This window comes from Tiliqua scincoides, chromosome 4, assembly GCF_035046505.1.
Source record: "Tiliqua scincoides isolate rTilSci1 chromosome 4, rTilSci1.hap2, whole genome shotgun sequence".
NCBI lineage: Eukaryota > Metazoa > Chordata > Lepidosauria > Squamata > Scincidae > Tiliqua > Tiliqua scincoides.
In genome coordinates, this window is record NC_089824.1 from 101,543,239 (window position 1) to 101,558,660 (window position 15,422).

General features: G+C 46.1%; 2 protein-coding genes across 2 annotated transcripts in view; both read right to left on the reverse strand.

The window, feature by feature from the left end:
• XRN2 (5'-3' exoribonuclease 2) overlaps positions 1 to 3,635 on the reverse strand; it is a 78,885-nt gene extending 75,250 nt beyond the window's left edge. The window contains exon 1 of the mRNA XM_066623388.1: positions 3,491 to 3,635. Coding sequence (XP_066479485.1) covers positions 3,491 to 3,565 — 75 coding nt within the window. The 5' untranslated portion in view covers positions 3,566 to 3,635. The remainder of the gene's footprint in view (positions 1 to 3,490) is intronic.
• Positions 3,636 to 9,457: 5,822 nt separating this feature from the next.
• The window catches only part of KIZ (kizuna centrosomal protein), an 87,118-nt gene continuing 81,153 nt past the window's right edge, over positions 9,458 to 15,422 (reverse strand). The window contains exons 13-14 of the mRNA XM_066625164.1: positions 11,282 to 11,325; positions 9,458 to 10,322 (exon numbers count right to left, since the gene is read on the reverse strand). Of these exons, the coding sequence (XP_066481261.1) occupies positions 10,219 to 10,322; positions 11,282 to 11,325 (148 nt within the window). The 3' untranslated portion in view covers positions 9,458 to 10,218. The remainder of the gene's footprint in view (positions 10,323 to 11,281; positions 11,326 to 15,422) is intronic.

The following is a 15,422-nucleotide window of genomic DNA, read 5'->3' on the forward strand; positions in this document are numbered from 1 at the left end:
TTGGAACTGCAACAGAAGGCATCTATCTCCAGACCAGATCAGACGGAAAGCTCTTCAACCTCTCCAGACTGAGAGCAAAGTCCAAAGTCCAGCTGAAATGTCTGCGTGACTTCCTCTTTGCTGACGATGCAGCTGTCACTACCCACTCTGCCAAAGATCTCCAGCAGCTCATGGATCGTTTAAGCAAGGCCTGCCAAGATTTTGGACTGACAATCAGCCTGAAGAAAACACAGGTCATGGTTCAGGATGTGGACTCACCTCCCTGCATTACAATCTCTGCGCATGAACTGGAGGTTGTCCATGACTTTGTGTACCTTGGCTCAACAATCTCCAACACTCTTTCTCTCGATACCGAGCTAAACAAGCGCATCGGTAAAGCAGCTACCACGTTTTCCAGACTCACAAAGAGAGTCTGGTCCAACAAGAAGCTGATGGAACATACCAAGATCCAGGTCTACAGAGCTTGCGCCCTGAGTAAACTTCTGTACTGCAGCGAGTCATGGACTCTTCGCTCACAACAGGAGAGGAAACATGCGCTGCCTCCGACACATCCTCGGCATCACCTGGCAGGACAAAGTTCCAAACAACACAGTCCTGGAACGTGCTGGAATCCCTAGCATGTATGCACTGCTGAAACAGAGACGCCTGCGTTGGCTCGGTCATGTTGTGAGAATGGATGATGGCCGGATCCCAAAGGATCTCCTCTATGGAGAACTCGTGCAAGGAAAGCGCCCTACAGGTAGACCACAGCTGCGATACAAGGACATCTGCAAGAGGGATCTGAAGGCCTTAGGAGTGGACCTCAACAGGTGGGAAACCTTGGCCTCTGAGAGGCCCGCTTGGAGGCAGGCTGTGCAGCATGGCCTTTCCCAGTTTGAAGAGACACTTGGCCAACAGACTGAGGCAAAGAGGCAAAGAAGGAAGGCCCGTAGCCAGGGAGACAGACCAGGGACAGACTGCACGTGCTCCCAATGTGGAAGGGATTGTCACTCCCGAATCAGTCTTTTCAGCCACACTAGACGCTGTTCCAGAACCACCATTCAGAGCGCGATACCATAGTCTTTTGAGACTGAAGGTTGCCAACTACAACTACAGAGCTTTATAGCTTGGGGTCCACCTGGACTCGCAGCTGCTCCTGGATTCCCAGGTGGTGGCTGTGGCTAGGGGGGCCTTCGCGCAGCTTCGGCTGGTGCGCCAGCTGCAGCCATACTTGGATCGTGCAGACCTGGCCACGGTGATCCATGCTACGGTGACATCGAGGTTAGATTATTGTAACACGCTTTATGTGGGGCTGTCCCTGAAGACGGTTCGGAAACTGCAATTAGTGCAGAATGTGGCGGCCCGTGTAGTCACTGGAGCTAGGCGGTTTGACTCTGTCAGTCCACTTCTCTGGGGGCTACATTGGCTGCCCATTCGTTTCCAGGCCCAATTCAAGGTGCTGGTCTTGACCTTTAAAGCCCTATACTGCTCTGGGCCAGGCTATCTTAGAGATCGCCTTCTCCCGTACAATCCGGCTCGTCCTCTCAGGTCATCAGAGAAGGCCTTTTTACATGTGCCGCCTAAAGAGGTACGTGGGGCGGCGGCAAGAAACAGGGCCTTCTCAGTAGTGGCATCAATGTTGTGGAACTCCCTTCCCCTTGACTTGAGAATTGCTCCCTCCCTCGAGACCTTTCGGCGAGGCCTGAAGACCTTGTTGTTTACACAAGCCTTCTGACTCTATGGCCTTTTTAACATCTTTTATACATCTTTTAGTTTTTTACAGGCGTGATTCCTCCTTGAATTGCTGTTTTATGCTCTTTTTATTCTGACTTTTATCTGATTACTGTTTTTATGGTTCCTCTTAATGTGTTTTTAATATGTTTTTATCTGTTAAATTATGTTTTAATCTGTTTTTTTTTAATATGTTGTAAGCCGCCCTGGGTCCCTTTGGGAAGAAGGGCGGGATAAAAATAAAGTTTATTATTATTATTATAGTATGAACAGATTTGTTTTAGCATAATAAGCTTTGGGGGACTTTTCATGACAGGTAATTTCAGCATATGTGTTCAGGGATGCTAGTCTGAGAAAGCTGTTAGTAAAACAATACACTAGTCTCTTAAGGTGCCGCAAGACTTCACTGTGTTTGCTATAACACAGTGTTTCTCAACCAGTGGTATGCGTACTACCAGTGGTACTTGAGGAGGTGCCTGGTGGTATTTGCTGGATCTCTGCCACTTTTCAGTGAGACCAGGAGTTCGACACAAACGGTGGGAGGAATCTTGGCTCAGTGGGCATAGCTTCAAAGTATACTTTTGTGCACTTGAGAAAGCCCTCCTGTCCACCCTGAGCCTCTTACTGGTGTTTGTCCCTTCACATCTGGCCTCCCAACCCAGAAGTGACTGGTAATGATGGCGTTGCCAATTAATTTGGTGGTACTTCAAATAGGTGGGCTATGTGAGGTGGTATGATGGAGGACAAACGCTGGGAAGCACTGCTATAACAGAGTAAGGGCAGGGGTGGACCCAAGCGCGTGGCCCCAAACTGTCTCCCAGCAGGCAAGGGTGCCTGCCGGGCTGGGGAGCAAAATTGGGTGTGAAGGGAATGCCCGCTGGGCAGGTACAGGTGAGATTGGCTGGAATAGGAGCCTAAGTCCACAGCCGGTAGGCCTGGGCTCCAAAGTCAGGTGGGAGTCCAAGTCTACCCACCCACCAAACCCTGACCACTGAGGCTGCAAGTTAAATTGGGAGCCCAGGTCTAACCTGCAGGCAGATCTGGGTTTCAAGTCCATGTGGGAGCCCAAGTCTACCCAACTGGTAGACCTGGGCTCCAAAGCCAGGCGGGAGCCCAGGTCTACCCACCCACCAAACCTTGGCCACAGAGGCCATCAAGTTCAAACTGCAGCCTAGGTCTACCTGTCTAGGCAAAGGTGACCAGATGTCCAAACTGCAAAAGAGGTCAGAAAGTAGGACGTCCCAGAAAAATGTAGGACGTGACCAAAAATACTCAGCTATTGATTTCACGTGGCTAATGTAATTGTGACTAAAGCTAAACTACATAGGATTTACTGGTTCCCAAAAGGCTCTGCGCTGCCTGCTCACAGGGGAAGGAGGACGCTTGAGTTCTTCTCCAGGACAGGAGGCTAAAAAGTGGCCGGGTCCGGGAAAAGGAGGACGCCTGGCCAGCCAGCACCTGGTTGGTGCTCTGGGGCTGGTGGTGCCCTCGCCTCCCCCACAGACCCAGGACCCCCCCCCCCCCGGTAGGCGCTCACTCCTGGGAGGAAGCCCCATGGAACGCAGCGGGGCCTCCTTCCCAGCAGAGGCGCGCAGGAGCCCCGCCTGAAGCTCCGAGAACAGCCCTGCGAGCGGCGCAGGTGGCGGGCAGGGTCCTATCTGCGCAGCCCCACGGGAAGGAGCGGAGCGGAGACAGTCCACGGCGGCCACCCACCCGCGGTGCGCCCAGGCGCCCACGCCCGGCCCGGCCCGGCCCGGCCCGGCGACCGCGGCTCCCTCACCTTCTCCTCGGTGCAGTTCACGATGATAGACGGGTACTTGCGGCTCAGCCACCGGAAGAACGCCGGCACCCCCATCGGCGCCGCCTGCTGCTGCTTGTACACGCACTGCGCGGGGAGAGAGGCCGCCGGCTACGGGATACAGAAAAACTTCCGGGTCACCAGGGGGCGCCTGGCGCAACGGGCGAGCTAAGAAAGCGGGGCCGCCCCGGGACTCACGTGACCCGGAAGTGAAAGGCGGACCGTCGCCATCTCTGAAACTGGCAGGAGTTGATGTAAGGGGCGGGGCCAAACTTCCTTCTGCGGCCACCCTTGAAGTCGATGAGCGCATGCGTGGCTGAGTGGGCGAATAGTCCAGTTAGGAAGCGGGGCTTTTGTTACGCAGCTGGCTCGCGGCCGCTTGCAATTCAGGCTGCTGTCCTGCCCACACTTTCCCGGGAGTATGCCCCATTGAGTATAATGGGACCTACTTCTGAGGGTAGGATGGGGCTCTCAGGCTGCAGTCCTATCCAGTTTCCTGGGAGTAAGCCCCATTGACTTTAATGGGACCTGCTTCTGAGTAGACAGGCATAGAATTAGACTCTCATCTGGGAACAGGTCCAAATTTGACCTGCTGTGTGGAGGAAAGTGGACAAGTACTTCTTTAGTTTACGATTGTAATTTTCCCCCCTCTAAAATTGGTTGTGTAGTTGCATTGAAACACCCTTGAATACTGTAGTTATTAACTGGGAAAAGTAATTAAAAACCAATTTGTCATGTAGCACAGCCCAACTTCAAGCAGAAGGAGTGTCCTCCATGTACATTCCTGCTTCTCTTTCAAGTTGCAGTCCTAAACTGTATACCACAAACAAGTTCCCGTTGAACATGCTAAGACATCCTTTTTTCCTAAGCTGAAAGTTAATTTCTCCTTCAGTGGATTCACTGTGTTTTCTTCAGAAACTTGCATGGACAATGCACAATATTGTGTGAGGGGCATCTGGTTGTGTCAGATGAAAGGCAGGTATTACTGATACATTTATCGCTTTCTCTTGTACAAGCTAGGTCCAGCTTGTACGGAGATGCACTCTGTTTATGACACTTATATTAGGAGAGCAGCGGGAACACTAACTGTTGTATGACTAACTAGGTTTAGTACTATAACAGTCATCTCCAGCTTTACCCTGTCCTTGCACACAAAACTGTACAAGTCACTTGCCTTTGGGGTAATGCACAAACAGATATTTCATGTCTGTGAAATGGCTGTGTAATATCAAATATAAACACATTTCTCTGCTAATGTTTCTGGTGAACCATCACTAGATACACACAGATCATACTCCAAAGTTTGTAAAAATATCTTTCTAGAGCAGCTGTTCCCAAAGTCCTATTTAGATTTTGGGACCACAGGTGAGTTTTTGTCGAGGTGGGGCCTGGGACAAGGTCTGAGATGGGGGTGTCCTAATGGTGCTGCAGCAATCGCGGCACTGTGGGAACCCAGGAGCTTTCACCCTTACATGGGGGGCCCTGTTGGCCTGGGGGGGTCCAGAAGACCAGGAATCCCCCTCCATGGGCCTCCCTGATGCTGAAAATTGCTCTGTTTGGGGAACAGAGTGCACTTTCAGTTTTTGTGCAAAAAGGGGGAATGGCCCAGTTTTAGTTCCCAATGGTGGGTCACTATCCACCACTTTTGAGAAACACTGCTCTAGAGCCTTTAAAAAGTTGCTGGCTTGTCTTTTGCTACTTTTGTTTATTGCAAAGTCTCACTGGACCATTTCACAAATGAAAATGGTGGTCTTCTGAAATCAACACCCCTGTGACTGACAGCTAAAGATCACTGTACATCCAGTATTACACAACACTGAAGGCTCTTTTGCATTTGTGTTCCATTGTATTTATTTAATTAGACATCTCCTGTCCTGCTGTGGTTTCAGAGTAAATTGGTAGTAAGCTGACCACAACACTTTTTCATTTATTAATGTTAGAATATTCAGTCTTCCAGTAGATGTTTTGTACTTTTAGAATAACTGGAGCTCAACACACAAAGCAGCACTTACTAACTGGATAGGATGTGTACGTAAAGGTAGTTGGGCAGCGTAGCACATCTTCCCCTCCCCTTCAGCTGACCTACAGGGGAGGTTCACATCATAGAGGGGGAGAGGAATAAAATGCTGTGGACAGTGGGAAGCAAAATGAAATGGAGGCAAGAGAATGCTGCTAGTCGGATTTTATTTGATGATTCTTGTACATAAAAGAATGGTAGGCAGGTAGGGAAGCTCAGTCAAGGTCTAGCAATGTGGTCTCTGAATTCATTCATTCATTGATTCATTCATTCTCTTTCTCTCTCCCCTCCCCCATGGAGACTTACATCAACCCCTGCCTGGGGACAAGAAGTCAGGGACTGAAAATTCCTCTCCTGGGTATTAGTCTCTGACCCTGGGGCCTCTTGGGGACTAGTACAGGGGTCAGGGTGACTCTTAAGTTGCTAGGGCTTCTGGGGGGCACTCCTGGCCCCTTCTTCTGCTCCGTAAGACTCTCTCTTCCAATGTCCTCTCCTTCCAGCCTTCTCCATCTTCTTTTTATCTCTTCTTTACCTCCTCTCTACTCTCCTTGCCTTTCTGCCACCCTTCTCAACATCTCTTTGCTCCTCATCTCCTTGCTGTTCCTCTCCTCCTTGCATTCCATGATTTTTCTTTCAAGCTCTATTTTACAAGTCACTCTTCCTTTTGTGTGTTTCTTCCTGCCTTTCTCCTCTGCCACACCTTTCTTTGCCCACCCTCTCTGCATGGCTCTCCCTCAAGACAATTGGACATGAGGTTCTCCTGATTAGATCTGCTGGGGCGGCATAGGATATCAGCCAGTCAAGACAGGGTAGCACTGGACAAACTGACAACCCTGCTTAAAGAAAAATCAGTAATTTCTTTTGTAGAAAATAGGAAACCACTCATTGACTTTCTCTATGCAGAAGAAAAAATGGGACAATGATTTGTGGATTTCATGAATAAGAACAGTGGAAATAAACTCAATTATAGAAAAAAGTAATAAGTCTAAAATGCTCTGAGGGAGATTTGAATTATGTAATTTGAAGTATGGAATAGATCATATAGGGCAGTGGTTTCCAACCATTTTCAACTAGAAACTCCCTTGACCTACTGGGCCATTGGCCATGGCTCCCTATTAGGACTACATTGGTTGCCCTACACCCTACATTGTATAGGGTGGCAGATTTTTTGCAAGGATTCCGTAGCTCCCCAGTTTGGCAACTACTGGTGTAGGGATATAAGTAAATATGATATACAAGTGGAGCCTGTTTATCCCTGAATTTTATATCTGTGGATCCGGCTCAATGCGGGTCCCCCAGATTGGCACTGAGCCAGACTTGGCTGTACCTGAACCCTCCAAAGAGGACTGGAGCTCTGCTCTGGTTGCCTCTGGAAGGCTCTCTGAAGACCCCAGAGGCATTGTGCATCTGCTTACAGCCTCTGCGTGTGTCAGAATGGCTGAAAAGGCAAAAAGGAAAAAGCAGCTACTTCCGGTTTCTGAAGGGAAACCAGAAGTGATGTATTTAATGCCTTATAAGGCATTGGGAGGCCCAGGCCGGTTTCCCTCATTTACGGTTTCCCTCCGGAAACTGGAAGTAGCATTTTTTTTTTGGCCATTCTGAAGTCCTCAGAGACCACAGGCAGATGCACATGTGTGGGCTTCAGAAAGCCTTCCGGAAGCAACTGGAGCAGAGCTCCAGTCCCCTTCGAGTGGTTGAAGGGGCCAAAAACTGCAGATTTGCTTATCTGTGTATTCAGTGGGGGTCTGAGAATGGATCCCTTTCAGATACCGGGCCCCACCTGTACAGCTTTATTTTACCTTTTATAGTACTTGCTATATTTTACCTATAGATAGTTTATGTGTTTGTATTGTATATGTATTGCCTGTCTGATACTAATTTTGAAATGAATAAATAGGACAGCATGTCTCCTGAAGGTTCTAGCAGCATAGCTTGGGCATACTTCTGGATCCAGCTTTCTTTGCAGGTGATTTTGCTCAATGGTGGTGGTTTACCCATTTCTGGCCACAGTAATCCATGTCTTACTTACCATATCTACTCAAGTATATGTCAGTCTCGTAGATAAGTTGTCGACAAGTTTGAAGCCAAAATTCCAGATATGATCCATGGATAAGTTGGGTTTGGGGGAGTTTGTTACCTCCATTGAGGTAACTTCAGCCTGGCTATGCCACTGGAAGTTCCATTTCACACAGGCTACCCAGGCTGGTGTAGCTGCAACCAAACTTGATGCTGCTAAACTTATAGGCTTATTCTCCCCCTTCAGCCGAGTGTACCTGCACCCAGACTTGATGGTGCTGCAATGGAATGGAATATTCCATTCCATAATCCCTGCCTTCAACGTACCCAAGCTGCTGTTGCTGCAACATACAGTGTGCAGCTTAGAAAATGCAGATGAGTGCTTGTATAACCTCTCTCTCTCTCTCTCTCTGCCTCTGTTGCCTCCTTTTTTTTTCCTTTAAACTCTGAGTTGATCTGAGAATAAAGTTTGTCACCAGACTTTCCATATACACTTATGGTATATGTATATACACATATACATATATACCATATACAACCTAAAATCCCAGGTTTTTAGGATCAATCTGAAGAACTAAGGTTGCAATCCTAACCACACTTTCCTGAGAGTAAGCCCCATTGAACAAAATAGAACTTACTTGGTTATGACCTGGTTAGGATTGTGTCCTTAATTTCTCAGCTTATACACAAGTGTATATGGTACCTCTTGTTTCAATTACTGTAACACACTGCATACAGTTACTCATGAAGACCCTTCAGCAACTCCAACTGGTGCCAAATCCAGCTGCTCGCTTGTCCATTAATGTGATCATGTCACATCACTGATACATGTTTGTTGCTTACCAGTATGTTCCCAGTCACAATTCAAGATGCTGGTTATGAGCTTTAAAGCTCTGTGAGCTTAGGACCAAAATGCCTGAGGGGTTGCCTTCTCCCACAACTTTCTGCCTGTCCTACGATATCTTTCATGAAGATCCTCTTGTGGATTCCACTTCCTTCAGAGGCGCATCTGGCAGAAACCACAAGAGGGCATTCTGAGGGGTAGTTCCCATGGAACTCACTGTCCTGTGAGGCTTGGCAAACCCATTCATTGTTGGCGTTTGCCCATCTGAAGACCTGCTTTTTTCAGCAGGCTTTTAATAGGTCCTTGAGTGATATGGCTGATTAGTTGCTCCTGTCTGAGTTTATTGTTGCTAATGCTGCTGTTTTTATGCTATTCTATTGTTTTGTTTTACAAATAGGATGGCCTACAAAGAAATATTTAAAAATCCCAGAAATGGGAAAGGAATTTCTCTTGGGTCAGATTGGCTTATGATATGATTGTATTTTACTAAATGCAGACTACACAGTTTGTGACTCAAGTCCAACACAGCCAGTCATATATCCAGTATTTATTTAAAGTATTTCTATCCTGCCTTTCCTCTTCCCATCAAGAGTGTCCAAGGCAGCTTATAGTATTTTGTTAACATATTAGTAGACTATAGTAGGGACTCAATAACTCCATTTGTACTATCTGCTTGAAACTGAAAATGCAGCTTAGGGTCATAACACCAAGCAGGCTACAACAAATAGCTGATGAATTGTATTCATCCTGGTGAGTCACAAGTTTGCATGCCTGTAATATGTATACCTGACTCTAGGGGTCTATCTGCCATACTATACCTTAGTCCTTTCTACAGAAGCCCCTTTTGCACTATTGTTTGAATACTCCTGGATTCTCATTATTAGAAGATGCAAGGCTCTGCCTCAATAAAAGGTTGGCCTAGATGTCCTCATGTCTCTCCAGAATCTCTACAATTCAATGAAAAAGTGCCCTCACCTGCAATTAACCTCTGAGTTCAGGCTCCCACTTTCTGACCAAGAAGATTCCATTTATTTCAAAACTGTAGGATTTATTAAAATGTAAACAAAAACGTATGCAGGGCAGCAATTCAAAAGGAAAAAATCTTACAGCAATAGGAATTTCTTTATGCAAATTGCCAAGGACGTAGTTTATTCGAGAGTAGGAATGATAACAATAGCTACTATGCAGCTATAGCACAAACAATAGCTACTGTGCAGTCCAGGCACATATGTGAAAAGTTTGATTTCTGAAATAATATGATTTATTTCCACACCCTAACTGCTGTTTAAATTAATTCCAAACTATGTGTGCCATGTATACCTGTGTAACACTAATCTAACAAACCTTATAGAACAATAAAAGCCACTTCCAGTGAAGCAATTGAGAGCAGAGAAAAGGTTAGGGAGGAGGCCCTTAACTCTTCCCCTGTCCTCACTTTTGCTGCTCCAAATTGCTTCTCCTCCTCCAAAGAGGCTTTTGAGCAAATGTTTTCAAGGACAAGTCTTCTCAGGACACAATTATACTTCACATCCATTAGCAAGCATGATTTGAAACCTCGCAGTTTCCCACCTTGGAGGAGATAGTAACACCACGCCTGGGGCGGGAGGAGCACCTCCTCTCCCTGAACCCAGAAAACAACTATTGACAAGTCACTGACCCTGCAGCAGAAAAGCTGCTGAGTGTGATTTGGAGTTGGAAAGCAGCCAGTGGGGAAATGTATAGAAACAAACCAGCACCTCATCTGCTACAAATTGCTCCATCTCAAAGCTGCATTTCCAGGTTTGCAAAGGGGTGGCATGTGTGTATGTACGTATATGCGTGTGTGTGTGTTCCTCAGTCATAGAAGTCATCAAATTCATCTTCACGTGAGCAATGCACTTGAGGACGCAGAGCTGCTTCGATATCAGAGTTGCTGTCATCGGAATCACCCCAGAAGGCTGTATTGGGAAGAACATGGGAGAGATATACACTTTATCTTCCACATAACCAAGGAATAATATTAAGATATTCATACAGTTTTACAGACTGAGATCAGGTCACATCACAAGAGTTACAAAAAGCTACATACCCTCCACCATTTCGCAGGTGAAAATAAGCACAGATTTGTACTTATAACTAGTGGTGCTGTCAAATGTTGCAACTATCTGGTTAGGAATGTGAGTGTGACCTGTTTTTAATTAGCTCAGTCACAGAACCCCTTCTTCTTCTCCAATTCAGATTGGCAAAACTGGATGGAGTGGGGACAGGGAGGCTGTGGGAAGAGGTGGATCCAGCGACGATTGCATGAAGTGGATCCAAAGAGCTGGCACAGGTCCAGGGTGACCTACTGCAGAGTAGGAGGCTTATGGAGGGGTAACAGGATCCCCTTTCCCCTCTTGAAGCATCCCGATTTGCTCCCCCCCCCCGGATACAGTGCACACCTTTTTGGTACAACTGCACCAGTGGGAGGGGGAAAGGATAGGACTGTGCTGTCAGTCTCACTGGAAAATTGGTTGTTTGGAGAGTGGGAGGAGAGAGAGATTGGCTCCCCCTCTTTCATATTACATGACTTTAAAGTCACCCAAAGAAACTGACTGGCAGCACATTTAAGACAAAGATGACATAGCACAACTATCAAAAGTGATTAGTCGAAAGCTAGATGACTTCAGATTTTGAGGAAGTAGTAAAATATTACTCTTATAATATAACTCTTGAAATATAAATTGCAGAGGGGGACATATAACAGGGAGCTGGTGCCTTCAGGCCCTGACTGTGGGCTACTTGAAGGTATCTGACTGATAACTGTTGGTGACGGGATGGTAGAAGATCTCTTGGTTTGAGATCCAGGGCTGTTCTTATGACCCTTCCAGAACAAAAAATGGTAGCAACTCTACTTGATGTTATCACTTGTACTCACCTCTGGATTTTGTTGTATTTACCACTACCCTTTGGTTTTCATCTCTAAAAAAAAGAAAAGTAGTATTAAAAATGTGTTAGTAAACACATTTATGTCAATACTCCTGCAACTGTACTCAGACACACTTATGAAGTGGGTCACATGCAAATCCGAAGTATTGCCTCTTGGAGACAGTATTTTGCAGGATATATTTAGCGTATGGAATTTTAGGTGGTGTCCCACGTTTATTAGGTATTTGGTAATTCTTATTCCCAGAGATATTAAGCAGATGATTAAATTGAATTTTGATAAGCTGATACTTGATATGTCATTGGATCTTGATAAATGGGCATCCCTAAATCTGTCTCTATGGGGAAAAGTGAATACTTTAAAAATGAATATTATTCCTCGTATTATATGTGCAACATGCAATTTTTTAATATATATCAAAAAGTTATTTTAATAAGTTCTATATTTTGTTTAGGAAGTTTTTATGGGGTTCTGCAACACCAAGGATTTCATTAAAACGGATGCAATTGTCACATAAGGAGGGAGGGTTTGGACTTCCTGACCTTAATCTGTATCACTGTGCATACTTGTTAACTTTCTGCAATAGATGGAATAACCAGCAAAATGAGATACCATCATGGGTGGTGTTAGAAATGTCTGTGTTAGCTCCATTGTGTAAATGGGTAGCATTGGGGTCTAAACACGTTACTAATCGACAAGTACCTGTGACAGTAATCTCAGCTAGGTATATTTGGAATATGATGGCAAGGAAGTTTGAATTTGATCCCTATTCCCACTGTAGATTAACGTTATGGATGAATCCAACTTTAGAGATAATAGGGAATCTTTTTTATGGAGGAGCTGGACCGATAGGGCAATTTTTACATTAAGAACATAAGAACAGCCCCATGGGATCAGGCCATAGGCCCATCTAGTCCAGCTTCCTGTATCTCACAGCGGCCCACCAAATGCCCCAGGGAGCACACCAGATAACAAGAGACCACATCCTGGTGCCGTCCCTTGCATCTGACATAGCCCATTTCTAAAATCAGGAGGTTGCACATACACATCGTGGCTTGTAACCCGTAATGGATTTTTCCTCCAGAAACTTGTCCAATCCCCTTTTAAAGGCGTCCAGGCCAGATATCATCACCACATCCTGTGGCAAGGAGATCCACAGACCAACCACACGCTGAGTAAAGAAATATTTTCTTTTGTCTGTCCTAACTCTCCCAACACTCAATTTTAGTGGATGTCCCCTGGTTCTGGTGTTATGTGAGAGTGTAAAGAGCATCTCTCTATCCACTCTGTCCATCCCCTGCATAATTTTGTATGTCTCAATCATGTCCCCCCTCAGGCACCTCTTTTCTAGGCTGAAGAGGCCCAAACGCCATAGCCTTTCCTCATAAGGAAGGAAAGGCCCAGCCCAGTAATCATCTTAGTCACTCTCTTCTGCACCTTTTCCATTTCCACTATGTCCTTTTTGAGATGCGGCGACCAGAACTGGACACAACACTCCAGGTGTGGCCTTACCATCGATTTGTTCAACGGCATTATAATATTAGCCGTTTTGTTCTCAATACCTTTTCTAATGATCCCAAGCATAGAATTGGCCTTCTTTACTGCCGCCGCACACTGGGTCGACACTTTCATCAACCTGTCCACCACCACCCCAAGATCTCTCTCCTGATCTATCACAGACAGCTCAGAACCGCGGGAGGCACCTCGGGAGTAGGGGATGTTCGTCCCCTTCCCCCGGGTAAGGGACGCAGCCCCGCAATGGGGCTTGTGTAAGGCACACAGCCTCCACAAGCACCAAGGATCCTGCGAAGCAGAGTTCCGCAGTTCCTCCTCCTGTCCGCCCCAGGCACGCCTCTGGCACGCCCCCCTCCCTGTGTCATGCTGGCCTCCCTGCCCCCTCCCCACGTCACGGTGGACTCCCCCCTCCACGGAACGCCCCTGTCCCCTCCCTGTTTGCCGCTGGGCGGTGGCTCAGCGCCGGCTGGAGCTGAGCCAGCTCCGGCGGGAGTCCGGCGGTAAGCCCCACAAACGCGCCTTAAGGCACGTTTGCAACTGTGGCCCGCGCCACGGAGGCATGGTGCAGACCATAGGATTGGGCCATAATTTAATTTAATCTAGATCTCCTTTTTTTAAAGTCTAGTAAACCTTGGTGGGTCCCGATAGAGAATCATTTTTAAAAAGTGGGATATGGTGCTACAAAGTTTGGGAACCACTGACCTAAACCTAATTTACCACTGTAATCAAACTTTTAATTTTGAAAAAGGTGAACTGCCTGCCTGGAAAACAAGGGGAACAGCCAGACTCTCTGCTGACCTGGTATGTGAAATGTTATTGTGTGTCTGTAAGGATAGTTGTGAATTGCACCATGGCATCACTTCACAAGTGAAGGACCCACTGTGAACACTATTAAAAGGTCACATGTCTTCACCCTAATACTAAAACATGCTTCTAAATAACTTAAGGATGTATATTCCATTAAAACTGTCTTTAATTTGGACAGCACACATCAACTTTGAAGGCCCCCTTCACAAGTAGTATAAAAGGGCTTTGAAAATTATTCACAATTGCTTACTGTTCTGCATGTGCACATTGAAGTCAACTTAGCTTTAAAAAGTCAATAACCTGGATCTTAAAATATATTAGAAGAAAATTCCATTTTACCTTCTTCCTCTTAAATATCCTTATTTCCTGATTGAATAAGTATTGATAGAACTCAACAGTTGGGTTCCCATACCTTCCCCCTCCCCCTCCTTACTATGTAAATGCTGCAGGCTTTTGCCCGCCTTTGATCTACCTTGATACAAATGCAGTCACAGTTCTGTTCTGCTAAATGAATGCTCTTGTGTCTGGAGCATCACAGACCCTTTTGAATCTGCCAAACAAGCTGGAATCATTTTGATCTTTTGTGTGTTGTACACGTATTGTGTTGCTATTGCTGCTGCTGCTGTGAAATAATCTCACAAGGGGCAATGATATAAGAGAATTAACTATTCTATTAAGAGTCTTGTGACAAAGCACCAAAAAATGGACCTCCAATCAATTTTAATGTGGCAAATCTAGTGGAGGAAAGATTATATTTTCTGACAAAGGCTGCTCAAGCTACTAAGACAAACATTAAACCTTTTCACCAGAGTCACCAAGACTGTTCATAAATCTGTAAAATTCAGCTTTAAAATTACAGTACATTTCAGTATGAATCAGAGGGCCCAGAAAATGGGATTTAAATTTTCCAAAATAATGCTTACTGCATGAATTGCAGATTTTTATTATTCATTTACCAGAATTCTGGCCAGTATTGGAAAAATAATGACTAACGGATAGAGATGGGGTATTTTTTGGTGATAACAAAATACCTCTACATATTTTCTAACACCTCTACAGACATGTGGCTGCATCTGCTGACACTATGTCACCAACCTAGTATGCTTTCAAAGTGATTATGGGCATAATCCAAAGGCCCAGTTGGGCTGGCGCAAGTCTTGTGGCAGCCCACAGGTGTTACAAAAGTGTCATAAGGCACTTTTGCATCACTGTGGGAGAAGGCAGACAAGCACACAGATGTGCACTGGCCTCCAGAGGCCAAATTCAGTCTCTGGTGTGCTAGCACCACATGAGTTTGTGCCAGCCTCCCTTGGCTGACATGGGAGTCTGGGGAAGTCAGGGTGTTTGGGGGGGGGGGAGTGTAGGCAGCGGGTGCGCCCATGGGTGGACCAGGCCTGGGAGAGGGGTGGAGCCAGGATTCAGCATTTAGGCCAGATTTTAACCTCCCTTCTGGGAGGCCTGGACTAATGCCAGGCTGCTCAGATCAGTGCCACCTCTTTAGGATACAGTGCAGGCTAGCCAGCCTGCCAGCACAGGATAGAATTGGGCTGCCCAACTTATAATTTACAAAAATGCGCCCTTGGAATAAAGACACATAAACTTCTTTCTGCACTTCTCATTTTTGTTAAAAAAAACAAAATCCATGAAAAAATAAAACAGAAAAAGCACACCTCTACTAATGGATAGTTTGAACAACTGTTGTTCATTGATGGTGTACCATAGGGCAGGTCTGCCTCTCCTATCTCCAGTAAGCTACTATGGTCAGACACAGAGAAAAGTCACATGGGTTCTGCTATCAAGGATCCCTAGT